At 48.3% G+C, this 25,085-nt stretch overlaps 1 protein-coding gene across 4 annotated transcripts; it reads left to right on the plus strand.

The window, feature by feature from the left end:
* Positions 1–19: 19 nt before the first annotated feature.
* Positions 20–24,022, plus strand: LOC125747252 (ataxin-7). Of its 4 annotated transcripts, XM_049022228.1 has the most exons (15): positions 20–171; positions 1,261–1,303; positions 1,745–1,841; positions 3,306–3,521; positions 3,711–3,779; positions 8,521–8,625; positions 17,377–17,611; positions 18,126–18,349; positions 18,454–18,533; positions 18,686–18,921; positions 19,651–19,849; positions 20,370–20,491; positions 20,990–21,917; positions 22,329–22,384; positions 22,468–24,022. In XM_049022228.1, the coding sequence occupies exons 4-14, from the start codon at positions 3,314–3,316 to the stop codon at positions 22,344–22,346; spliced, it is 2,424 nt and encodes an 807-aa protein (XP_048878185.1). In that variant the 5' UTR covers positions 20–171; positions 1,261–1,303; positions 1,745–1,841; positions 3,306–3,313; the 3' UTR covers positions 22,347–22,384; positions 22,468–24,022. The 4 variants fall into 4 exon arrangements, with proteins under 4 accessions (XP_048878185.1, XP_048878184.1, XP_048878187.1 ...); XM_049022227.1 differs by having other exon boundaries at positions 22,329–24,022; XM_049022230.1 differs by having other exon boundaries at positions 18,457–18,533; positions 22,329–24,022.
* Positions 24,023–25,085: the final 1,063 nt, after the last annotated feature.

Genomic DNA, 25,085 nt, shown 5'->3' on the forward strand with positions numbered 1-25,085 from the left:
CAGAATGCAGTCTGGTAAACAGAGATGGAAGCACCTGGTCAGGACCTCCACAGTCAGTGAGCAGTGCAATCGCGATTTTTTTGACGATCGCATCCATTTAATATAACCTGCGGTCGTCGGATTGCGGTCTGCCAAGGACTATATTTGTATTTTTCGGCATTTTATAATCAGGTAAGGGAAAAAGTTGGGTTGCGCTTGTAGTTCTTAATTATTGTGTTTAGGGACCCACTTTAAATTTCTTTTTCCCTTGGAATGACAATGAACTAATATAGTTGTATTGCTCGTCAACATGATTGTCTTCAGCCTAGCCACTAATTGTATGGCATCGTGATTACTGATGTCGTTTACCGTAAGTATACATCGGAGACACTGTATTGTGGGTACTGACATTAACAGAACTGCGTTGCCCAACAAATGAGAAAGAAAGCGAAACCTAAACAAGCGTAAGTTCAACAACTGAAGGTATGCGGTGGTGTTGAGTGGAAAACCTGAAGTTTTGTGGAAGAAGGTGACAGGTGTTTAATTATATAGAATGTACTTGTGTGAGTGGTTCTCACTAAAATGTAGGTATTGATCGACTTTAAATTTCGTGTGCTGACCGCACTGAATTCTAACACCGCGATAAGTGCCTGTTGTGTTAGTAGGCCTATGTTTTTCTATGCCACTACTTGGAAAATTCTAAATTATATCCTTCCATCAAAACGTCAAACCACAAATCCCATTTTTATAGAAGAGAGAATTATACAGCTGTCATTACATTTGCTTGAGTGATTTGGTACTTGCACGGGTTAACTATTAGGAGTCCGATAAGACAATTCTAGTATAGTATTATGCATGTAAGAATGAATCTATTATTAGTTGCTCAGAATGATCTAAAGGAAATGGAAATTCAGCATCTATCTCACAAAAAATAGAGCAGTAGGAATATACTTGTTGTGAGAATAACAGTGCGGCACTGCATAGCGACCACTGTTTTGAAGTATAGATTTTGTGTGACATATAATGTTCATGTAAATAATTATTTCATGGATGGGCCTGTGTTATACAATATTGCATGGCTCAACTTTATATTAGTATTGCGTTATATTTCTGACATAAAACACCCTGCAAGCACATTATCTGCATCATAAAATGCTAAAAAATAGTTTTTTATAATTTGATCTCACAGATTTACTTATGACAAAAAGTATAAATAAAGTGTCATTTCATATATTCTTATTCCATTGTTTTTACAGTATCAAATTCATTTTTGTCTTGCAGGTGTGTTCAGATATCATAAGATGTTAGTATGTAACTCATCTTGGTAAGTTAGCAGATATATCGCCTTTAATGGAAGAGTGTAGAAATGTGTGTGTTCTGGTGGCACATCTCTTTACATTACATTATAGGTGATTTGTAAGAAATTGGATTGTAAGCATTGTGTTTTTAAACTGAACGTGTCAGTTTGTAATACAAGATCCACAGTATCTAAACTCTTTACATGCAATGATTTGACTGAGGTGAGAATTTTAAATAATGTGTGAGATTTACATTATTGTAAATTAACATGGCTTGCGGTTCTCAGCCAGGCATAGCATTTCTTAAATTTAGAACTGCTGGAGGATCATACTATACAGTCTAAATTTACAGCTAAAAAAGTTAAAGGTGTGTTGTCAGAATGAGCAGTGTTTTATTATCAGGTGGGTATTGCCAAAAGATGTGTGTTACTATTATTGTTAGCAAAATTAATATTAATCTCTTTCAGATTCTGCCTTTTAATTGGCACAGGAGACTCGGAGCAGTCACACTGATGAAGTGGAGCTAATCTGACGAATAGGCTTTCTTGTTTCATATTTGGGAAGGTATGGGCCAGGTGATGCTTTCTGTGGGGCTTGAACATCACAGCTGGGTCTGAGTCTCCTGACAGGGCCTCCTCACGAACCCTGTTAGATATGAGAACTTAATTCATATCATTGACCTATATTTGGCATTTATGCAATCCCAATGTTTGCCCATTACCATAAACCACCCATCCGGTTTGGGAGACACAAAAACACTGGCACACATACGCACATAGGGTCACAGACGCGCGCATAGGGTCACAGATGCGCGCATAGGGTCACAGACATTTCGTGTTTTTATTTTTAACATACCCGGAGAATCACAGGGCTCATTCCAAACAGATTTTGATAAAGCATCATTATCTATTATTCATCTACCCATTTAGCTAACACAGATGTGCCAAAATAGATATTTTTCAAACCAGTCTGAATATTGATATCTGCATATTGGGTATTATATGTAAACGCTATGGTAAATGATAAGCTTAGTGTTTCACAAGTTATTTTACTTATCATAGTAAAATGGAGTCTCATTCACCCATAATTGGATATTATGTAACTCGATGCATAAAACTCTTTATCATGAGTACCTTCAGTAGCTGGTGGGCTATGAGCTCCGGCACACATTACAGATCAGGACTCTGAGCTAGTTTTAGCTTTGGAGCAGCTGACGGCAGGCAGGAGTCTGCAGCCCTTTTGGGGGCCTTTGAAATGGTAATCAAACATGATTTCTAACTTCCAATACCATTTCTAATATATATTTTTAAATGATAATTTCTGAGTCAGTTGTCCACCACAAATGTTAGTTCAGTGACTGTTTTGCTTCCTGTGTTTGCCTTTCTGACCAGAAATGTTGACCAAATGAAATTATTTTGTCTGCGCAGTGATAGACAAAACTGAAAGGTGCAAATGCCTTCCTGACAGTTCCTTCTTTTTACTAACTGCCACGTGCCTTTAACATGGCTTTTAAACACTACCTCAACGGAAATGTTTCAGATGAGAGCGAACTTGCATTATTTGGCAGTTACTGTGTCTTATGTGAAAGATCGTGAAATTAGTTACTAGTTAAATAGCGGGATTTCCCCCCACAGCACACTTTTTAAACTTAAACAGATCAGGCTGCTTGTATTCCTCGCACAATTCGGCAAAGTTATTTGTTCCCCCTTAAAGTTTAATCTCTGCGATGGGGACGCTCGGCGTCTGTGTGTCGGGGATCGCAGTGACATTTCTCCTCAATCGTATCGTTCCAAATACGGGAGGCCCCCCTAATATGACAGCCCTCTGGACTGAGTGCTTATGCATAAGGAGCCGTGTCCGAAGGCGGGTAGACACGGATTAATGAGGGATCCTCGTTAAGCACCTTTATCTCTCAATGTCTGGCACCAACTACCAAAGCAAATTCCTTGTGTGTGTGAACCTACTTGGCAATAAACTCCATTCTGATTCTGATTCTGGAGCGCTGACTGCCGTCTCGTTACATTGTAGCGGAAAGAATGTCGGAAAGGGCCGATTGTGACGTCAGAAAGGAGCAGCGCAGAGCGGCCAGGCAGCCAAAGCAGCAACAGCGGCACATCCAGCAGGGAGAAGCCTCTACAGCAATGGCGACTGTAGGGGAGCGCAGATCTCTACCCAGTCCAGAAATCGTGCTGGGACAGCCTTGGAGCGACTGGCTGGATGTCGCGAAACTCCACGGGAACGACGGTGCGTCTCCTCGTTCGCGAGGGCAATAAAAGCTTTCGGTGGCGATCCCGGTGAAAGGAAGCTTTTCAGATTGCGCGCAGTTGTCGCGGGAGGGGGCTTCGTCGGTGTGAGATCGCCGCTGGTAGCTAAGCAGCCACACCAGCGCGCAAGTGTAACTATTTATCTGACTGTATGCGATCGCTTGTTTAGGTGCGGAATCGGAAGAAAGTTTGAAAGAGTTCGGGAAAAATCGAGAAGCCATGAGGCTCTGCAGAGACGGTGAGTGGCTTTTTTTTTACTCAGAGATACCTTTTTTATTTTGGTGGTTTGCATAGACTTAAACGCACGGGCAGAACTCTCATCTCCTTTTAAAGCAAGTGCATTTGATTACCGTGAGGTGAAGGGGTCTGAGAACAGCAGGAGCCTCAATTGGACCCCACGGGACCGAAGTTTTACTCTTTGGGATTAGAAGTTGCTGTCGTTCATTGGAGTGTTGAGCGGCTGCAGGTAGTAACTGTTATGCTTTCTGCCGTCAAGCAGGGGAGGAGACTATAGGGTGAAGTTAACAGCAGACTTCGGAGCTTGTCATGAAGGACATTTATTGATTTATTCCTGTTATTGTTTTAAATCTCATACATTTTAGTGATGATTTACACTAACCGTCCTTTCTGGTGTCATAGCTGGAAAAGATCTTTTTGTGACATAACTGGCTTCTAAGTTACTGAGGTGTCATCTTCTGTCAGTTATTTTTGTTGACGTAGCCAAACAATTTTAGGTTTAGGAGTAAATCCTTTGGCAGTACATGTACTTAATTTCGAGGATGTGATTAAAAAATGGATAGTGTGATTATATTGAAGATTTTTTTTGCCAAAGAAATAAAGTAAATGAGCAGAATTTATTCAGTGGTGATGTTTGTTGTTAATGTGTTGAATCAGGAGTGTAAAGTTGAGCTGGTGTGTGAGTATATGAGTATCTAGTGTAGATGGACCAGGAATAGAAATCTGTATCAAATTACCGCCATATCAATTTTCCAGAAAAGTTATGTAATGATTGGGGGGTTTTAAGTAACACTTGGAATCTGAGAAATATGATGTTTGTGTGGATGGTCTGTGTCCTCGGTGACCTGCGGCTTTGTTTCCCACCGAAAGCTCAGTCTGTGTGCATGTCCTCCTGCAGTCCAAAGTCATGTAGTTAGGTTAATGTGTGTTTCTCATAGTGTGTAAGTGGGCACACTGTCAGCCCATGCAGGGTGTACCCCAGTCCCGTGCCCTGTGATGGACTGGCATCCCATCCAGGGTGTACCCCAGTCCCGTGCCTTGTGATGGACTGGCATCCCGTCCAGGGTGTACCCCAGCCCCGTGCCCTGTGATGGACTGGCATCCCGTCCAGGGTGTACCCCAGTCCCGTGCCCTGTGATGGACTGGCATCCCGTCCAGGGTGTACCCCAGTCCCGTTTTCTGTGATGGACTGGCATCCCGTCCAGGGTGTACCCCAGTCCCGTTTTCTGTGATGAACTGGCATCCCGTCCAGGGTGTACCCCAGCCCCGTGCCCTGTGATGAACTGGCATCCCGTCCAGGGTGTACCCCAGCCCCGTGCCCTGTGATGGACTGGCATCCCGTCCAGGGTGTACCCCAGCCCCGTGCCCTGTGATGGACTGGCATCCCGTCCAGGGTGTACCCCAGCCCCGTACCCTGTGATGGACTGGCATCCCGTCCAGGGTGTACCCCAGCCCCGTGCCCTGTGATGGACTGGCATCCCGTCCAGGGTGTACCCCAGCCCCGTGCCCTGTGATGGACTGGCATCCCGTCCAGGGTGTACCCCAGCCCCGTACCCTGTGATGGACTGGCATCCCGTCCAGGGTGTACCCCAGCCCCGTGCCCTGTGATGGACTGGCATCCCGTCCAGGGTGTACCCCAGCCCCGTGTTCTGTGATGGACGGGGATAGATTGCAGGTTCACTGCACCCTTGTGTTAGGTAAGCACTGGTGAACACAGTTTTTACTAATTTTCATAAGTAATCTAGTTTTGAATTTTAATATACATATTAACATGCAAATTGTTCACACATTTGACCATTTCATGCTGTTTTTATATACTTTATAATGTATATCTGACCTCATACTAAGACACCACATGTCCATTAGCTCCAACTCAGCTACACAGTTGGTTCTGTAGGTTCTTGGGGTATTTCTGCTGTGGGGCAAACAGCATAAGGGCCAACAAGGCCGTGACCTCATACGTTACGCTTTAGTACAATGGGATCAGTATTCTGTTTAATGCTTCTGAGGGAAAAGGTTGGAAATAGTGCATTTGAGCCATTTGTGCAAAATAATATTGCTATATTTTTGTTACATCAGTCTGATATCTGTCATTAAGAGATTGTTGGTGCGAGGCTGTCCAGCTTGTCTGGGCGCTTAGCTAATGGAACGTCTGCATCAGTAAGCGATGAGCCAGCATGCATGTCGAGGCCGGGCCTGGGTCGGATGTGCCGTGGAAACCTGGGCCTGAGGAGAAGTTGCTGTTCTCCCACGTCTCCTGTGAAGCTTGGGGGTTTCCGGCGTTACCTTTGTTCTAATGCTCTCGGTCAGACCTTTATTTTTGCTTTGGAATGCTAAGTCTGGGCATCATGGGAATCTTCTGCAATCAGAGGTAGTTTTTTTCATGACTCGCCGTCGGATGGGTCCGGATTTCATCTAGGATGCAAGACTTTGAGCTGGAGAGTTTGGCAGAAGAATTTCAATCCCATCCCGGGTCCTCTGTGCCCCGTGATGGACTGGCATCCCGTCCCGGGTCCTCTGTGCCCCGTGATGGACTGGCATCCCGTCCCGGACCTCTGTGCCCCGTGATGGACTGGCATCCTGTCCCGGGTCTTCTGTGCCTCTGCTTGCTACCCACTTGGTCAGATGGTGCTTTTCGGAAGTTACATATTTGGTGTGATTGCTTTTAGAGTGCTCTAAATGATGCTTATATGTCAGTCTGTACACTCTTTTCTTCACAAAAGTTGTTAAGTTCCAAAATTTCGCCTCTGGTGTTTAAACGCTCTGGTCACGAGTGGGAGTATTTGCCACCAGATCAGTGCTTGCTACCTAATGATGTCATAACTAATTTGTCATTGATCCTTTAGCAAGTTGGGGGGAAAAAAGATTGTGTTTAGTGGGAAGTTTATTTTTAAATAAAATGGCGCCCCCTGGCTGCTGGTGAGGAATAAAAACAGGCTGGCGGGAGGTAAGCAGAATGACAAATCTCAGAATGATGACAGATTTACGGGAGGTCTGTGTTCTGGGCTGTAGCCATTATGAAACGTCTGTGATTCTCGTTGGTTACTGGTTTGTCTGTGAAGCTTCACCGAACAAACCCTCTGCAGCTCGGTTTCTGTCGGATGCCGAAGCTCGCTGACAGCCGCTAACGGGGAGGGTGGCTCTGGGGATTCGCAATGCCGTCCCGCTGGGTCACGTCTTGCAGCTCCATGGGGAAAGGGGAGGCCTGTGGGTGGCTGCGTTATTTTTAGGCCTAACTTTTGTCAAGACTACAAGTAGTGGGTTCAGACCATACAGTGTGTGTTTGGGCACACACTCCATGTTTGCTCTATTGATCGACTGATCTTAGCAAGTACCTGAAGACCAAGGTATGATCATCTCTGATATGGAAATAAGCACTGATGCTTGTAGATTCTTCTATAAACTTTAAATACTACAAAATTAACCCTCCCCCTCTGGTCTGCCCAGTCACCTCCCTGTCAACCATTGGAATTGAAGCTGTTTTGCGTAAGGTTTCTCCAGAGTGAGGCAGTTGCCGATCTCCCAGAATTCCTTCCTCCCCCAGTAACCTTTTTTGCTGTGGGTGTAGTTCTCTGTAGAGCCACTCTTCTGGCTTGACCCATGTGTCGGGTTCTCCCTGGGCTATGGATGCTTGCTTGCGGGGTTGTTCACCTGCAGAGTGTTTATAGGTGGGCCGGGTCCGCTGGTCCTCGTATCAGGCGCTGGGGGGGCGGGGCCTCCTTTGCGCTGTCCCTGTGATGTCACAACACTGAAGATGGAGCTTAGTGTCTTCTCGTTGGGGCTGGGCTGGCCCTCTCACTAGGACCTGCTGCTGGCAGACCTGCTTGTGGTCAGTGACGGCCAGCCTGTGCTCCTGCCCGGTCTCAGCCTAGCACGGCTGGGCGATATGGCTGTACCACTGTATCAATAATCAGCAAGTATCTGGGTTATGACTATTTTTTGTTAGGACAGAAAATCAGAATGAATTATGCTTTTATTTATTTTCATCATTAGTTTTCTCAACTGGGAAACATAACGTCTCTGCTTCACATAATATCACATAAGATATAAACAAAAAAAAATTCTTACAAAAAATACGAATTGACTATCAAAGTCCCTGGAATTTAAACAAATATTTCAAGCATTTAACAATTAGATTGTTCAGTTAAATGCTCATATTCAAAGGACGTTATATTATTTTACTGCTGTCTTGTTCCTCTGCTGTATCAAAAAAAAATAACGAATTGACTACATATGAGTGCCGCCCGTGCGCATGCCCGTACCTGCCACCTTACCGGTCCTGGTGCCGCCCGCCCGCCCGCACCTGCCACCTTACCGGTCCTGGCACCACCCGCCGGCATGTGCCACCTTGCCGGTCCTGGTGCCGCCTGCCCGCCCGCACCTGCCACCTTACCGGTCCTGGCACCACCCGCCGGCATGTGCCACCTTACCGGTCCTGGCACCACCCGCCGGCATGTGCCACCTTGCCGGTCCTGGTGCCGCCCGCCCGCCCACACGTGCCACCTTACCGGTCCTGGTGCCGGCCGATGCATTCATCCTGCCATTTTATAGCAAACTATGTTGTCCTATTTATAATAAATAAACTTGATGTAATGATGAATTATGAAGCCATTTTGTATGTTTCGAATGTATGATTAAAATTCAATGTATCGCCCAGCGTAGCAGGGCTCTCCAGCTGCAGGGGCTCAATGCTACCCTGCACATCCACCTTCTCATGTCTGTTTTACCCCATCTTGCTGCAGACATGCCCATATTTGGCCAATACCCGGCGCAGGACGACTTCTTCCTGGTGATGTGCAGCCACTGTGGTCAGGTGGTCAAGCCGCAGGCCTTCCAAGCACATTATGGTGAGTGTTTGTGCCCCATTAAGGGCAACATGGCTGGGAATGTCTGGGGGATTAAGTGAAGCTCTGTGTTCACGTCCACTAGGGGGCTCCAGATGGTCGGAGTTCAAAGACTCTGGTTGGGTGCTGGTTTCAAGCTCTCTCATGCCGGGAATGACTCTGGCCATCTGCGTGGCCCAAGTGAGCGGTGACGTGATAAGAGCTGAGCAATGGAAGTGTGGCAATGACGGGGAGATGGTCCTCCATGGGCTCCCCTAACACGGGCTCGGATTATTCTCCCTTCAGCCCTCCCAGAGCCCCAGTGCTAGTCAGGAGAGGTCCTGATAGGCTCCCCTACTCACTGGTCATACGGGTGACCTGCTACCCGGCACAGCTGTCTCTTGTTAGTCCTGTGTATTCTCACATCACCTTTGCTTAAGCAGTGGTTTTATCTGAAAGAATCCTGCAATGCCAGTCTGTTCTCACACTTACTCAGTACTTACAAATTCACTGAAGCAAACTGGCTTAAAATCAGTCAGCTGCAGCTATATGATTATGGTTGAGGGATTTAACTCTGCAACCTCCTGGATACCTAATTTGCCTGCTGTTACGACCTTGAGTTTATACTATCCCTTAGCCTGCAATTGCCGGATAAGGGTGCCAGTACAGTGGTCGCATTTGTAATCGCAGCCTTGTAATCCTCGCTGCTGGCTGTTTAATATCGGTATGGTTGATACTCCGTTTGTGGGCTCGCGGCGATGATCAGGAGGGCGTTGCCAGCAGACGGCAGCCTTGCAGTTTGCAGGTGCATTCCAGGCAGGGTTACATCACCACCCGGGGTGTCGCCAGGTACCCCAAATGTGATCAGATCATTAATCAGGATGCTAGCCAGAACCTCACATATTCTGGGGTGGGGGGGGAGTAAAGGGACAGACCTGATGCTCCATGACAAGTACGGATGTGCACAGGATTCCCGCCGTGGGCCTGCAGATTCAGGAGGGACTGCGCAGGCAAGCTGGCTGCTGCGCGATGGGTCTCCCTGGGCAGTCACAGCTCATTGGAGCAAGGGTGTCGGGTCCAGGCCCATCCTTACGCAGGTGCCGGTTCTCTTCTGTGGGGATGTGTGTGGCTGTGCTCTCTGTGGTTTCCCATGTCTGACCCTATCCTATGTGATAGGGGCTGTCCTAAATAAATCAGGACACTGTGGCTGCCCCGCCGCTCCTCCCGTCCGTCACTGTGCCTCGCCGCTCCACCCGTCCGTCACTGTGAGACGCCGCTCCACCCGTCCGTCACTGTGCCACGCCGCTCCTCCCGTCCGTCACTGTGCCACGCCGCTCCTCCCGTCCGTCACTGTGCCCCGCCGCTCCTCCCGTCCGTCACTGTGCCACGCCGCTCCACCCGTCCGTCACTGTGCCACGCCGCTCCACCCGTCCGTCACTGTGCCACGCCGCTCCTCCCGTCCATCACTGTGCCACGCCGCTCCTCCCGTCCGTCACTGTGCCACGCCGCTCCTCCCGTCCGTCACTGTGCCCCGCCGCTCCACCCGTCCGTCACTGTGCCCCGCCGCTCCACCCGTCCGTCACTGTGCCCCGCCGCTCCACCCGTCCGTCACTGTGCCCCGCCGCTCCACCCGTCCGTCACTGTGCCCTGCCGCTCCTCCCGTCCGTCACTGCCCTCCCCTTCCCTGACTGAGTATTCCCACTTTTTTGGTTTGGATTCTGCAGTTCTGTAACTGGGCCCTGTTGCTCCATGTGTTCGTGACTGGGAACCCTGATACTCTGCAGTGCTGTATCTGAGCACTGCGCTTCTGTGACTTGCACTTTGTATGATGGATGTAGATGGCCGGTGGGGTGAATGGGGGGCAGGTCTGTCGGGGGCCGCTCAGGTTAGCATTCTGCCTTTGTTGTAGGGCTGGGCGATATGACCTTAAATCAATATCATGATTAACTGAACATTTTTCCTCGATTACATTCAATGAATGATTATTTTTATATATTTTTTTGTTGCCCTCATATTTCACTGGCAAGGATTGTACTGTAAATATGTTAAGGCTGGGATATACTTTCTAATGACAGACTGTATATCTTTTTGATTTTAAAATAATTGAAGGAAACGCAAATAGTTTAACCATTTATGGTCATTTATTGAATGTTTCAAATAACTGAAATCAAATCACAAATGTCTTACGAAAAAGGTCACATTTTAGTTTTGATGTGTAAAGCAAGTTCCCTAAAACTATAAATTAGTTTACATTTCTTGCAAACAAAATAAATTACAATTTATAGTGATCACATCTGTCTGGGTGAAATTGAGCACTATGATTGGACGATCATTAAAACCGTTTTTTTTTTTCTTCCCTTTTTCCATATACCTCAGGCACATACCATCTAATTGACATTTGTATATTTATTACATGAACATATGATAATAAAAGACAGCATTGCTATTTACAGAATTGTATTGACTTTCGAAATACAGTACAGCTGTTTCGAAAACTTTTCAAATGACATTACTGCACAAATTAAATTTTAAACTGTGTATAATTCAAATACCCTATAATACAGTATAGTACTGTATATAAAATATAGATTATTGTAGCTTTACTGCTTCATCTTGGTGGTTCGTTTTTTGGCATTTTATCATAAACTTTGAGTCTTTAATTGTCATAGAGAAAATGTCTTTCTTTTTCCCGTAATGTTTTCTTTGCACGCAGCATTAGCCTCAGGTAACTAACCCAAAGTAGATGGGTTACCGCAAGGCAAAATGGTTGATCACTATAACTGTGATCACTATAAGCAGTTTACGCTTGTAAATATTTCTAGTGATGAAACCGAGTAATAGTGTTGCCTTTTTTAGCTGAAACTGTTTTTCCGCAGTACATTTGACCTCTTTTTGTTCATTGGTGTCTTCATTAAAGCCGCAACGTGACCAAACGACGGGCGCGGCATTTTTCTTTGGCATAAGCTGCTGGACTTGCTCAGTCGGCTTGGTGTTTGAGTTCGCCTCCATGCTGTTTCCATGTCGCAGACTGGGTGGGGCGGAGTCACATGACAGCACACTGGGGAAAGTATTAACAGATTTTTGTTAAGTATTAACAGAAAAAACGCGAAGTAACCGTCAAGATCACGTCGGTTAGAGGTTCTGAATATCGGCTTTGAATGTTCCGGTGCCGTCGGGGTATACCATCAGGGGCCCTGTGACCTCTGCATGTCGCTCCTGTCTTTGGGTTCTCATTTCTGAATGTGAATTTAAACAGAACTGCAAGATGCAAGATGGCGTAGTGATTTAAAGAATTGCTGCTGTGTGAAAGTGTTCAAATCCTCAGATGGGATATGCAATGCTGAGCCGAGGGAAAGCATCTGTATGTAATCTAGCCTTATAAATGTGAATGTCGGGATCCCATCGCTGTGTGCTTTGGGCTGCTGCGACCCTGACAAGGGTGATGGATGGATGGATATAGAAGAAATGCACTTGCTGAGACAATAGATTAACCATGCAGCAGTTGGTTTTAATGTCTGTATTGGAGCTTTGTGGAAGTGGTACCTGTAGCTATTCAGCTACAGAGAGACATGGGATCTGCCTGGATGTAGCCTGCCTGCCTGCCTGGATGAGGCCTGCCTGCGCGTGGTCTGCCTGGATGAGGCCTGCTTGGATGAGGCCTGCCTGGATGAGGCCTGCCTGCCTACCTGGGGCATTTTCCCAGATCAGTACTGCCAGATCAGTAGCTGTAACCTCCTATAACCTTCAATGTTTTCTGTATTTATAACAGCCACCAGGGGGAGGTAAAAAGTTCTGTTTGTGACACTGCTGACGTCAATTCAAAATTAGTGTGAATGTGTTGAAACATCCATTTTCCACAAACAACTCTCCAGTACAGCATAATAGTGAGCAGGGCAAACCCCAGAGGGGTTCAAATGTGGGGCTGACGGTAGCTGTATACTTCAAATGGCGTCTGGACAAAAAGGAATTCAACACATAAGTGCAAGCAGTCTGTGAATCACAAAACCAGGAGCCATCAGCCAATAGCATTCGCTGACAAACGGCCATGATCCCGCCCCTCTCTGTCAAAAGCACCCCCATATCAAAACTGAATTGCAAAAATGTCACTTGAGAAAGAGCAGCCTGATGATCCACTTGTATGTGGATGTCTGTCAATTCAAGAAGGAAAAAAACATTTGAAAAGGAAAAAAGCGTGATGTTGTGACACACGCTCACACAATTTTTTTTTGTGCTTGTGAGTTTCACTTTTGCGCTCACAAGTGGGATATTTACACACGCAAAATGTTAAAACATGCTGGTTTAAATTGTGCACCTTGCATTTTCTTTAAAGTGCAGTGCGGTGGACAGCGTGCTGGTAACTGCATAACTAGTCCTGCTGACCAACCCGTCATCGTATTTATGTCCGCCAGTCCTGGACAGCAGGTGGGATCGGAACAAACAGAAAAGTTTACCTCAGGGACCCGTATTGCTAAAGCGACATGGATTCTCTCCAAGCATGACCACCTCAAGGTGTGTGTTTGCAGCTATAGTCATCGGAGGCAGAGACGGGGTGGGATTCAAACCCAGCACCTAATGTGCGCGGCTGCCGTGGAACTGACCAAACCTCATATCAGTGACTGACTATACGATTAGCTGACACTTATATCCAAAGCAACCTTCACCTTGAAAAAGCAGTATCAGCAATTGGGGTTAAGGTCCTTGCTCAGGGGTCCTACAGTGACATCACTCTGCCACTCATGGGATTTGAACCACCGACCTTCTGATCACAGGCACAATGTCCTAACCCACACACCATCCCCACCTCTTTACAGTGACTGTTGTCTTTAATGAAGTACTTTTTTCCATGGTTAATGTTTATTGCCTTTGAGCGGCACGATCATGGCAGTGTCGATTTGCAAGGAGAAATGTTTGGTTAATTGCACAGGGGTGAGATACCTGTGGTCCTGTTGGGTGGTCGGCATGTACACCTACACCCTAATTAAATTCATTTTTAGCAATGGAATTTTGTCCAGAGCTGCTCCTTCCTGAGTGCCATTAAATAATACATGAGTGATATTCGTACGCTGCCTGCTTTCATTACATTTCTATCCTATCACCTTGTCTCTCTGCGACCTGGGGCAGCCTGTCACGAACCGGTCAGTTGTTAAACTAGCGGAATCTGGGGTTGAGGATCGAGGTGTGCGTGTGTGTGTCTGTGTGTGTGTGTGTGTGTGTCTGTGGGGGGTTTGCATGGATCACACTTGGGGACCAAAATGTCCCCAAAGTGCGATGAAACTTGTAACTTCCTTACTTTTGGGGACACTTCTTCAGGTCCCCATTTGGATAACTTCAATTTCATAAAAATCTGAGAATGCAATCAAAAAAGTAAAAGTGGCAAAAGTCTTGTATTTTGGTTGGTTGCTTATGGTTAAGGTTAGGGCTGGGTAGGGCTTAAGGGTGTCGTGATTGGATTAGGGTTTTTCCCATAGAAATGAATGGACGGTCCCCATTTAGATAGGAAGACCACCTTGTGTGTGTGTGTCTGTGTGTGGCCTTTTGCGTGATCTCCCAGTGCCTTTTGGGTTTCCTCCAGCTGTTTCAGTGAAAATGGCTACCCTGAATTGGCCAAAGTGTGTGAATGCCCTGGGCCTTGTGCTTTTTGCTGTCTGGACAGGCTGCAGGCCTCTCCATGACCCTGTACTAGGTCAGGGTTTAGATTTGGGTTTAGGGTCAGGGTTTGGGTCAGGGTTTAGATTCGGGTTTAGGTTAGGGTTTAGATTCGGGTTTAGGTTAGGGTTTAGGGTCAGGGTAAGTGGTAGCTTTGTGTGGCATGCAAGTTGTGTGCTGTTCCTCAGTGGTGACCCACAGCATTGCAGGTGCCATCTTAATATCACTTTCAACCAGTTTCCTTGACTGATCTCTCTGAATTATCCACCAGCTCTGATCTCACATTTCCCCTAAAAACTATCACAAATTGCATTCTCTATTTTATGAGTAACCTGCTGGTTACTCCCTGGCCAGTCCCTTCAGAGAAGAGGGGGGTGGTCACTCGAGGGGCCTGCCCGGTTACCCAGCAGCAGGGGCCCACATGCTGAACTGGGAGCTGTGTGCAGCTTCTGAGCCTTAGCAAGCGGGGGGGGGGGGGGCGAGGAGGGTGCTAGACGTGGGGAGGGGGGCTTTCAGAGACGCTGCGCCGTGGGCGGGGGCCTTGTACAGCCACAGTTCCTCCCCAAGCAGCAGCTTTTGGCCGGACGCCCAGAACTGTGCTGCGTTTTCGGAAGGCTGACATCGCCGCCACAGATCGACGGTTAGACCTCAGCTCTGTTTTCCTTTCTCTCGTGCTGCTGAGTATCCCCCCCCCCACCTGCCGCCGATTTTTCTTTATTTTTAATTTTTTCTATAACACGGCCTGTTTGGATGGCGGCCCTGTGCAAAGCCGACGGAGAAGCTGTCTGCCGCCCTCCCGGGCCCTGATCTGGTAAATGTGCGTGCGGACCGCCGGAGCCTTCCGGAATCTCGCCTCTACTTTTTTACATTTTCTGCCGCTGGTTTGCTGACTGTCTTTAGGAGCTCGACGGAGGTACACCAAGCAGGCGGGGGGGCAGCCACATGCAAACAAAGAGTGCGGTGGCCGTGGTGGGGGTGAAGGGGGGGGGGATGTTTAGACTCCTTAGCTTTTCACCTTTGGTTTCACCTTTTAAGAAATTGTTCGTTAGAAAGGCAGGCCTCCAGACTGTGTGTGTGTGTGTGTGTGTGTGTGTGTGTGTGTGTGTGTGTGTGTGTGTGTGTGAGTGTGAGTGCGCGCTCGCATTTGTCAGTGGTCAGCCCGGTGTGTATCACAGATACGCTTTCCTTTATGGGTGGAAAACAGGGTCCCTGTCTGGAGGATTTTCTCACCATGTCTGGAACCCCCCCTCCCCCCCCCCCCCCCCCCATATCACGGCAGTCACCGCCCGTCTTCATTACACACATCCCTTCTCTTCAGGTTGGCTGCTGAATTGTTTTACCTTACTCTGCTTTAATGTGTCCTTCAGTCAAATATAACAGATTTTCTCCTTTAAAAACTCAGATCACAGAAATCGCATGTTTGCTGTTGTGTAGGGTTCAGTGCATCTGACACATTCTAGGATGATTCTCAGGCTCTTACAGGTATCTGAGCTGCTTTCCCGGTGGTTTCAGCCTCTGTGACTTGGGTCAGAAGCTCCTGCTGTGCTGGGTTTTGCAGCAGAGTCCTCTTAAGGTGCTTTCACACTGAAGTCACGGAGCCCGGTCCCAGTTTACAAGTCCCTGATCTCTCAGCCTGGAACATTTGTAGCTCCTGGGTCGCTTTCGCACCACACCACAGGAACTGGAACCATTATGCTAAATAAGCATAGGAGATGCAAAAAGTAGGTCAAACTTCACACATAATTTCATTCAAAAGAAACTACACTGACATGCTAGAACAATGAAGGATATATGTCGTTTTGTTAGTTTTTTGCTAGTTATTGGGGGATTGATCGCAATCAAAATGGGACACAACCTTTATTTAAATTATACTTGTATGACCCTTGACATGTTCATATCGGTCTTTTGTTTTCCACAGTAAAAAAAAAAAAGTAACATTATCCCGCTAATAGGAGCTGGGAAGTTTCACCGCTGGCAAAAACAGTATTGGTTATCGAATTTTCTGATGCAGAAATATGGAGACAAGCAAAAATGTATTAAATGACGCATTAAGTGTAATTGAGGTGCAAAAATCGTTTTGTCTGCTCAATTTTTGTTCTGCTATTTCCCTTTTTCTACACTTCTGCATAACTTCCAAGTTACTGCTGATGCTTGCAGTTGAGGAATTGGCAAGTTTTTGAAAGAATAGTCAGGAATGGGTACCAAGAGGTTTCTGGAACTGCCTCCGAGGAACTGTAATCGGGCCGAGTTCCTGCGGTGTGAACATGACAAAAGTGCTTGGTTCCAGTTCCTGCAAAACACTCCAGCAAGCCTTTAGAGGTGGTATGACTCAATCACTGACTCATTAAATAACACTGTAGATGTGGTGGGGGGCGGGACCATCACAGCCTAACACACCAGGCTGAAATGAGTCTGATCTTTATACAAAAGGGTGCAGCCCAGCTTACACCGAAGCCTCATGTTGTGTGTATTTTTGTCCCTCGACACAATCTCTTAATCTCTTATGTCTCTCTGTAATAATCTAGGTAATCATTCGGGTTCCCAGGAGAATCCGTGGCAGTAATTACATGGGGACAGAACCTTGATCCCCATGCAGACTGAAAAGCTGTCTAAGCTTCTGTCTGTATGTGCAGAACCAGGAAGTTCATATTAGCTTCAGTTGTTCTTTTTCCTGATGCATGTTCAATTTTAAAGGTACAAATCCACATAGCTCAGTTTCCAAAACTATCATGCAGTAAATATACTGTTGTGGAACATAACAGTCTATGCTAATTGGTTGGAGAACTTGTATTGCTGCAAGTTTGAGGAGCACTTTTCTGAAATTACACATTTATTGCAAGATAGCATAGCATTATAATAAACATGAGGCATTCCAAATCAGGCTGACGTGATAAAATGAGTTCTAACGTGCCTGTGGGAGGTTGGAGAGGTTAGAGAGATTATTCCATAATGTAATGCAATACAATGTAATGAAGATGCTTGTTTTGTCATGAAACAAATGTAGGGTTTTATGTCTCCTAAGGTTGTTTGGTTGCTACGAGTGCTGCAAGTATGTAAGGGAGCAGAATGGGTTGATAAGATCTGCCAGCTGAGGAGCGACTGTCATATGAGCATTTGCCGTCTCCACAGAGAGAAGACACAGCTCGGTCAGTAAACCTCCCTTAGTGCCCATGACGACCTCCATGGCCTATCCGCTGTCTGGCCTGCCGAAGAGCGTCACGGGGATGGGATGGGGTGGCAGCGGACGCCCTGCCTCTGGGAACGGAGCCGCCCTGCCTCCACCTAAAGTCGTCAAGGTGGCCAAAGAGAAGATGGCGGTGCATAGGAGGCCCCCGTTTCCGTTTAAGGTGCTTCCTGACAAAACGTAAGCAGCCAACGTTCTCCCTCACCATGTGTCTGCACACCGTACTTGGAACATAATGTGTCCGCTGATCATTGACTCATGAACGTTCTAGAATATTCTTAGAAGAAACATGGGTCTTTCTCGATGTGCATACTTGCCCATACTTGGGTTCTTGTGGACCCATTGTACGTTACCAAGGACCAGTTCTAATACAGAAGTACAGACAGTGGTAAAAATTCTTGGACATCGTTCTTGCCTCACCCCAAATTTCTAGGATGTGTCAGTGGCATCCTTGCTGAACGAGAATGATCCCATGATTCATTGTGCCCCGACTTAGTTCTTGGGAGGCAAGTTAGCAGGACCGGTCTTGCCAAGACCACAAGCACGGTCTTTGCGTTCTTGGTAGTGAGAAACGGCACACGTTTACTGGTTGGAGGAAACGCCATTGGAATGTGAAGGGTGGAATTATCTGGTCAGTGAACGGTGTCTGCCCTCCCCTTCCCCCCACCCGCCCCCCACCATCGCCCCCCTACAGGTTGACTCCAGTCGCAAAAGTGGAGAAGCCAGAGCCATCGCTGAAGCTCTCCCACAGCTCCACGTTGTCTGTCACTGTGAGCCCCCCCACGAAACTCAGCCTTAACTACTCCTCCATACCAAAGGCGCCCCTGTCGTGCCCGGGCCCAGTGCTCAATGGCCAGGGCCTTCATGCAGATAGGAAGCAGGACACTAACCGGAGACAGCTGCACAAGAGAGTACCTGGTGAGCCCACTTGATCAGCTTGTCATTCTTAGGTTCTTTTTATGTCTTTGGCTCCTTCCCCCCCAGCGGCTGCCTTTGACTCGTCTTCCCGTTTTCCTTCTCAGCAGAGTTCAATCCAGATGTCCACTGTGGAGTCCTGGACATAGTAGCACGAAAGCCATGCACAAGGTCTCTCACATGCAAGGTGGGTCCCTCAGCGTTACACTGCAGTCTCCAGTTGGGGGGGGGGGGGCGCCCTCTGCTACAAAACACCAGTCTGTTTCGTGCTATGGAAGTGGGGGTGTCTCAGCTGCTGTGCATCATGGGAGTGAGGCTGAGGGGGTGTCTTCTCCACAGACACATTCCTTAAGCCAGCGGAGGGCCGTGCCAGGCAGGAGGAAGCGGTTCGATGCCCTGCTGGCCGAGCATAAGAGCCAGGCCCGGGACCGGGAGCTACAGCGTGGCTCAGAGCTCCCCCAGCAGACGCCCCCCCTCAGGGACCCTCACCCCTCCCCCGCCCGGCCCGGCCTGGAGCACCACCCCGCTCCCCCGGGCACCGGCGAGCCCAAGACCCCCAACCCCAGTCTTCCGCGGTGAGTCGCTGTGAGCGTGGTTCTGCTCCTGTGAAGCGGTGCGGCTGGCTCTCGTGAAGGCCAGCTCTGATGTCTGTGTCTGCCACAGTGTTAGACATAAGGACGAGGATGAGCAGATCCTCAGATACAGCAAAACGACCTAGCAGCACGTGTTTAAAAAGGCAGTGTCACAGAGACTACTGTCATTATATTATGGTTCAAAGTGTCAAAATTGTACATGTGCATGAAGCAGCTGTCGATCTAATGGCTTTTATTCCATAGAGTCAGAGGGTCATCTGGCGTAAGGCCAAATGCCCTGTGAACCCTGGGGAGACTAGTCCCTCACAGGGCGTGTGCGCACACAGACACAAAGCTTAACCCATATCAAGCACTAACCTTAACACCTACCTTGTAGGTGAAGCTGTTCTGAGCCACCATCCTGCCCCAGTTGTGTGTAATAAGTTAGTTATAACCAAGAGAAGTTAACTGATTATTAACTAACGCCCCATCTCAGAATTCTTCATATTCCTGGGGGGTCACATGACCACTGACTCTGTACTCATTCATATAAACTGATGCTGCATGTGAATTCAGGGCGTTTCCAGCAATAGCAGTTACTACTGCTGTTCCTGCCTTCCATTATGATACAACCCCCTATAAATAAGAGTGGGGTCACTATGATGACCACCCCCGCTTGGCTGGGCACTGGGACTCTGGTCCTCCCCATTCTGACTGCGTTCCCCTCCGCAGGCTGACCAGCGGCTCATCACACACTGTCGGAAGCTCTCAGGGAGACCCCAGGCTGACCCAGTGCTCACCGCACCAGCCCACCTGCATCGCTGACGGGGTGTCCCACCTCTCCAGTGACGAGGGCGAGAACGAGGAGCGGGAAGAGGGCTTGGAGAAACTGGACTGCCACTATTCGGGTTACCACCCCCGGCCGGCAGCTGTGAGTTCCCCTGCCGCCCCTACACCTTGCTGCCCTTCTCCGGCGCCTCAATATCTCTTGTGCTACTCGATTTGGCAGCTGCACAGCATTAGCTGAATGTCTCAGGAGAGTGTGCCTCTCCCATGGCCTGCACTGTCCCTCAGGACCCAGCCAGCCATTTGGGATGTGTTGACTTCTGATGCCTGTTGTTCTCTGCCCTCTGAAAGCAAAATGATTTGATTTATTTTTGTGTCTGTCTCTGTCTGTCTCTGTCTGTCTCTGTCTGTCTCTGTCTGTCTCTGTCTGTCTCTGTCTGTCTGTCTCTGTCTGTCTGTCTCTGTCTGTCTGTCTGTCTCTGTCTGTCTCTGTCTGTCTCTGTCTGTCTGTGTGTAAATTGTCATAGAGTATTTTTGTCTAGGGCTTTGGAGTCATGGGTTTGGTAGCTTGTGTATAACCCCACTGAGTGTGAGGAGTCACTGGGGGTTTGGGAGACATATTTTTGTGGAGGTGTCTCAATGCAGTGCCCCCCTCCCCACCACAGTACTGCACCTTTGATGGCCGACTGTTCGGGAGAGGCTGCTATGTGTTCGGCCGACGATGGGACCGAGTTCGGAGCACCTTCAGCACCATGGTGGACAAACATGTCAACTCCCACCTCTGGAAGTGAGTGGCTTCTCTGGGACTTGGGGATGCTTCCAGGCTGCCTGATGCTCATTTGCATCGGTGTGGGTATGGTTAGGGTCATATATGGGCATGCCAAGGTGTGTGGGTGTGGTTAGGGTCATATATGGGCATGCCAAGGTGTGTGGGTGTGGTTAGGGTCATATATGGGCATGCCAAGGTGTGTGGGTGTGGTTAGGGTCATATATGGGCATGCCAAGGTGTGTGGGTGTGGTTAAGGTCATATATGGGTATGGCAAGGTGGCTGTATATATGTGTGACTGTATGTGGATATGGTTGGTTGTGTGGGTGTGTGTGGCCATTGCTGGGTTTGGACATAGTGAGGACTTGTATACCTCCAGACACATTGCAGGCTTTTCTTTTATCACTTTCACATCTTTTCAAATTTGGTTTTACCTGCATGGACATATTCCACTATAACAGTGGGCCAAGCAAGTGTGCAACGATGAAAGTCATTTAATCACATCCCACCTCTCCTAGGAAAATCCCCCCAGCCCCAGAGAGCTCACCATCCACCACAGCGCACAGGACAAGCACAAGCTCCCTGCTGCAGTCCCACACCCCCTATCCAGCCGCCAGCCTGTCCCCGCCCCTCTACGCACAGTCGCTCGACAACAAATCCGTGCCGTCGTATGGGACAGCCCTAACTGCCCGCACGCCTCCCCCAAGCGCCGCAGACCACCCCGCCCACAGTGCACCTCCTAGACAAGTGTCTTCGTCGCCCCAGATGCCTTCGGTCTTCTCGACCGTGCCCGGACGGCCCCCCAAGCCCAGACCCAGCAGCAAGTCCCTCAGGTCCAAGGAGTCCTTGGGCAGCGGCTGTAACAGCACCGGTGGTGGGGGGGGCTCGGCCAAGAAGAGGAAGAACAGCTCGCCTCTGCCCTCGCACCCCCCCTACCCTGCGGAGCCATCCCCCTCTTCCTCCTTCAAGAAGAACTGTGCCGTGACCTCGGGTGGTTCAGGGAGCGCCATCCACCCGCCGCTTGGCTACTCCTCTTCCTCGCTCAGCGGCATGCACGGTCTGGGGTTCAACAGTGCCCCCAGCAGGATGAACTCTCTTGGTCTCAAGCAGGAGCAGCCTGGCAGGGTCCCGACATCGGGAAGCCCCGCCGAGTCCATTAAGCGCATGAGCGTGGTGATGAACAGCAGTGACTCCACCCTCTCCCTTGGGCCCTTCGTCCACCAAGGGGCCTCGGAGCAGCAGACAGGCTTCAGCCACACGCATGGCGTCGCTGACGGCCAGCCGGAGGGTAGGAAGCGGAAGGGCCCCCCCAGCGTTGGTGGTATCCACAGCGGCCCAGGGAGACCCAAGGTGGCCAAGTCGCTGTCCATCAACAACATCCATGGCAAACATGGCCGTGGTATCCCAGGGACGCAGGGCCTGACGAACAGCTCACTCATACAACAGGTATGGAAAGGGTGCGTGACGTCCGGCGGCTCTGTGTGCGCCCTCCAGCCTCCTATGATCACAAACCGGAACATTTAATGGCATGCGTTATAAAAACGACTGATTGCTGATATAAGAATGGGAGTGTCAGGGCTCAACCCAACTGTAGCATTTGGCCAAGAAGCAACAGAGAGTGTAAATTTGGCAGGGAGCTCCACAACAACACCTAATGGTTGCTCGACATTTTGCAGCTTCCATACAGCCTGCATCAAAGTGGATTTATTGAATGGAGGAGGCGTGTGAGCTAGTCTCCATTAATCCCCAGTCAGTGCAGGAGCTGAGGGCCATGAGATAAGGGGCAAGTGTTAAGTGTTAAAATGTGAGTTTGTCGCGCTCTCAGCAGTGCTGACAGTTGTCTGCCGTCTCTTGCAGCCGAAGGCACGTCCCTGACGAAGGGCCTCGCTTCCTGCCTGGCCGAACCCGATGATGTAAGCAGGACGGTGCCAGCTTCCGCACTCTGAACTGCGCAGGGCCTTTTTACCTGTTAATTTCAGCTTCCCATGATCCTCAGGGGTGGAGAGAAACTGGACAGTCACTGGTATCCTGTTCGGAGCGGCGCCCCCTGCTGCCGATGAGGTCAGGCCTTTGCAGTGCTGCATTAGAAGCCAGCCGTGAGTTGTCCCTGTGCCCATTCAATGTTCGACTTAAGGTACAGATAAGGGCTGCCTCTCGCAGTGATGTGCCTACATCCAAGCACTAGGGGGCGACTCGGTCGTGGATGGAGGTGCACTGTTTGTGCATTCGTCAGGTCAGACTCTGCTTAACTACTGCGACTAAAACCCCAGACTGCCTAAAATAAAGCCTCACGATGGGTGCAGTTCCAGAATGGGCACAAGCTACTATTATTCCCCATACACTGGTTCATCTTAAAAAGAGATTTTTTTCCCCATAGCAGCACGATGCTGGTCAGTTTGATGTGTGACACAGGGGACAGTCTGGATGCTCTGAGGGATGCAGGTTGATGCTGAGGGGTGCCTACATCCTGCTTTTTTTTCAGGATTCCTGTCCTGACGTGTTGATCCATTGAAATGTGTTTTTGGTTGAAACTTTCATCACTGGTTTATGCAAGGGAGGTTACTGAGTGCCGCCAGTTCTCTGCGTTTAGTTTACACTATGCCTGTCCCTGTGAAGAAGAAAGCCCGCGTAAAGAGGGGGAGAGAAGCACGTCAGCCTTAAGTAATCGAGAGCATCTCCTGATATGCTGGACAGGAGGTCTTACCTGCTTGACAGGTCAATCTCGCAGGATGAAAGCCTGGGCTTGTTTCCACTTGGACTTCATCACAGCATGTACTTGATACCGATTACCTTACACAGAATCTTGAGATTTACCTAATTTCTCTTCTCTGTTCATTAGGCTCTGTGACTAGTTTTAACACAGGTTGTTCAAATTAATTGCAGAGTCCTTGTTCAGTAATTCTGAAATTTTCGAAACATGGGATAAACATACAGAGAGACTGGAGATCAACTTCGACGTGACAAAATATTCTCCCAGCGCCACCAACCAGTCAACTGAGAGACTCCCTATACTGTGAATAGTATTGATCTAAAGCAAAATGCCACTATATGTACATAGATAATGCCCCTCCCGGCCCCCAAAGAGTGGCACTGTGTGAAGCGTGCGGGCAGGTATTTACTGCTGTCATTTATTTCCTGTGAGCATCTCTCCTAAAGCCTTCGTCACCAGACGAGTTCTCTGAAATCTTCGTACCTGCCACAGGCAGGTTCTCACATCACTGGTGTGCAGTGCTTTGCATTCTGGGTATTTTTGGTTTGCGTCTGAGAGCCGTGGGTTGAAAAGGGTTCCATGTACCGATGGCATAATATTATAACGCTTATTCCTGACCCTATCGATGGCAGTAGCCACAAGAAGTGTTTTGTATGTTTGTTTTTTTTCTTGTATTATACAAATATTGAAGTATCCCTATTTCAGAATACGTATTTTGTTAAGTGTACATATTTAAATATGTATTTTTGCACAGGTGTTTTTCCTACATTCGATTTTGGTACAATTTTGAGATCATCATTATTTATTTACTAAATGATTAATTAAAATAAGACTTTTATTATTTGAAGTGGTTCACTGCCAAGCCAATAATGTAACAGCCAGGTGACTCATCTCCTACATCCCTTTCTGGAAGGTGAGGCATCGCGTGATGCGTGTCGGTCCGCGTTTGATCCCAGACGCTGTCATCGGCAGCTTGGTACTCAGCCGGCAATTCCGTGAACGCGACCCCCATCGGCACCTCGTCATGATTTCCTGGGGGTGCTTGCGCGAGTTTGGGATGGATGAGGAAATGTCACTCCTCGCCTTTAGATGCCAGTCAGAATGACGAGGGCTCTACCACTGTTGCCAAACTAACATTTTACATGCGTAACTAAAGGTTTTATTTGCAGATTTTTAAACGCAAACATTGAGGGAGACAAAGTGCCTGATTTTGTCTTCAGAAAACCAGACCTACTTGATTGTCTAAGGGCATTTAGCAGCTTATTTTATTCCTGAACAGAAGCTTGGGTCTGGCAGCAAGAGCCTTCTGTCAAAGACAATTGTCCTGCTGACAAAGATCCACCCCCCATCCCCAAGTACCCTCCCTTAAAACGCTGTTACGGTGACCCCGTACCTCAAATGATGTCTGGAAGTCAAACGTGTTGCCTGCTGGCAAGAATGATCTTTCCCCAACTTAGCATAATTTTATCTTGTTCATTGCGTCTCAGAACACTAGAGGGGTTGCTGAATGTGTTTCAGTGCAGTAGACACACATACAGAGTGCAAACAAATATACACTATCTGCAGTATTTTTACCCATGAATTAGTGTCGCTTATGAAGGCATTCTCACCCCAGCACGAGACTGGAACCCGCTCATGTCCAGATCACGGAAAAGCAGCTTCTCAGCTATGCAGTGTGACTCGCTTCCTTACCTGCTGTGTTCCGAACCTCCCCCTCACTGCTCTGCCAGTGCCGCCCTGTGAAATATCCCACGGTGATGCACCGCAGCTGTGTAATGTGAATTTCAGACAGAGGGGCCCGGGGGCACTGTACTCCTCTGCATATGAGATTTGATGCATCTGACTATCCGGACTTCAGTGGCTGTGTAACTGATGGAGAACAAGCAGGACAGATTCCTTAATAT

Source organism: Brienomyrus brachyistius, chromosome 8 (genome assembly GCF_023856365.1).
Source record: "Brienomyrus brachyistius isolate T26 chromosome 8, BBRACH_0.4, whole genome shotgun sequence".
Taxonomy (NCBI): domain Eukaryota; kingdom Metazoa; phylum Chordata; class Actinopteri; order Osteoglossiformes; family Mormyridae; genus Brienomyrus; species Brienomyrus brachyistius.

Bases quoted from the DNA above. Each gene is read 5' to 3' on its own strand.
- LOC125747252 (XM_049022227.1), top strand. From the start codon at position 3,314: ATGTCGGAAAGGGCCGATTGTGACGTCAGAAAGGAGCAGCGCAGAGCG. The intron at 8,626-17,376 runs GTGAGTGTTTGT...CCGTCTCCACAG, and splicing joins GGCCTTCCAAGCACATTATG to AGAGAAGACACAGCTCGGTC. The intron at 19,850-20,369 runs GTGAGTTCCCCT...TCCCCACCACAG, and splicing joins ACCACCCCCGGCCGGCAGCT to TACTGCACCTTTGATGGCCG.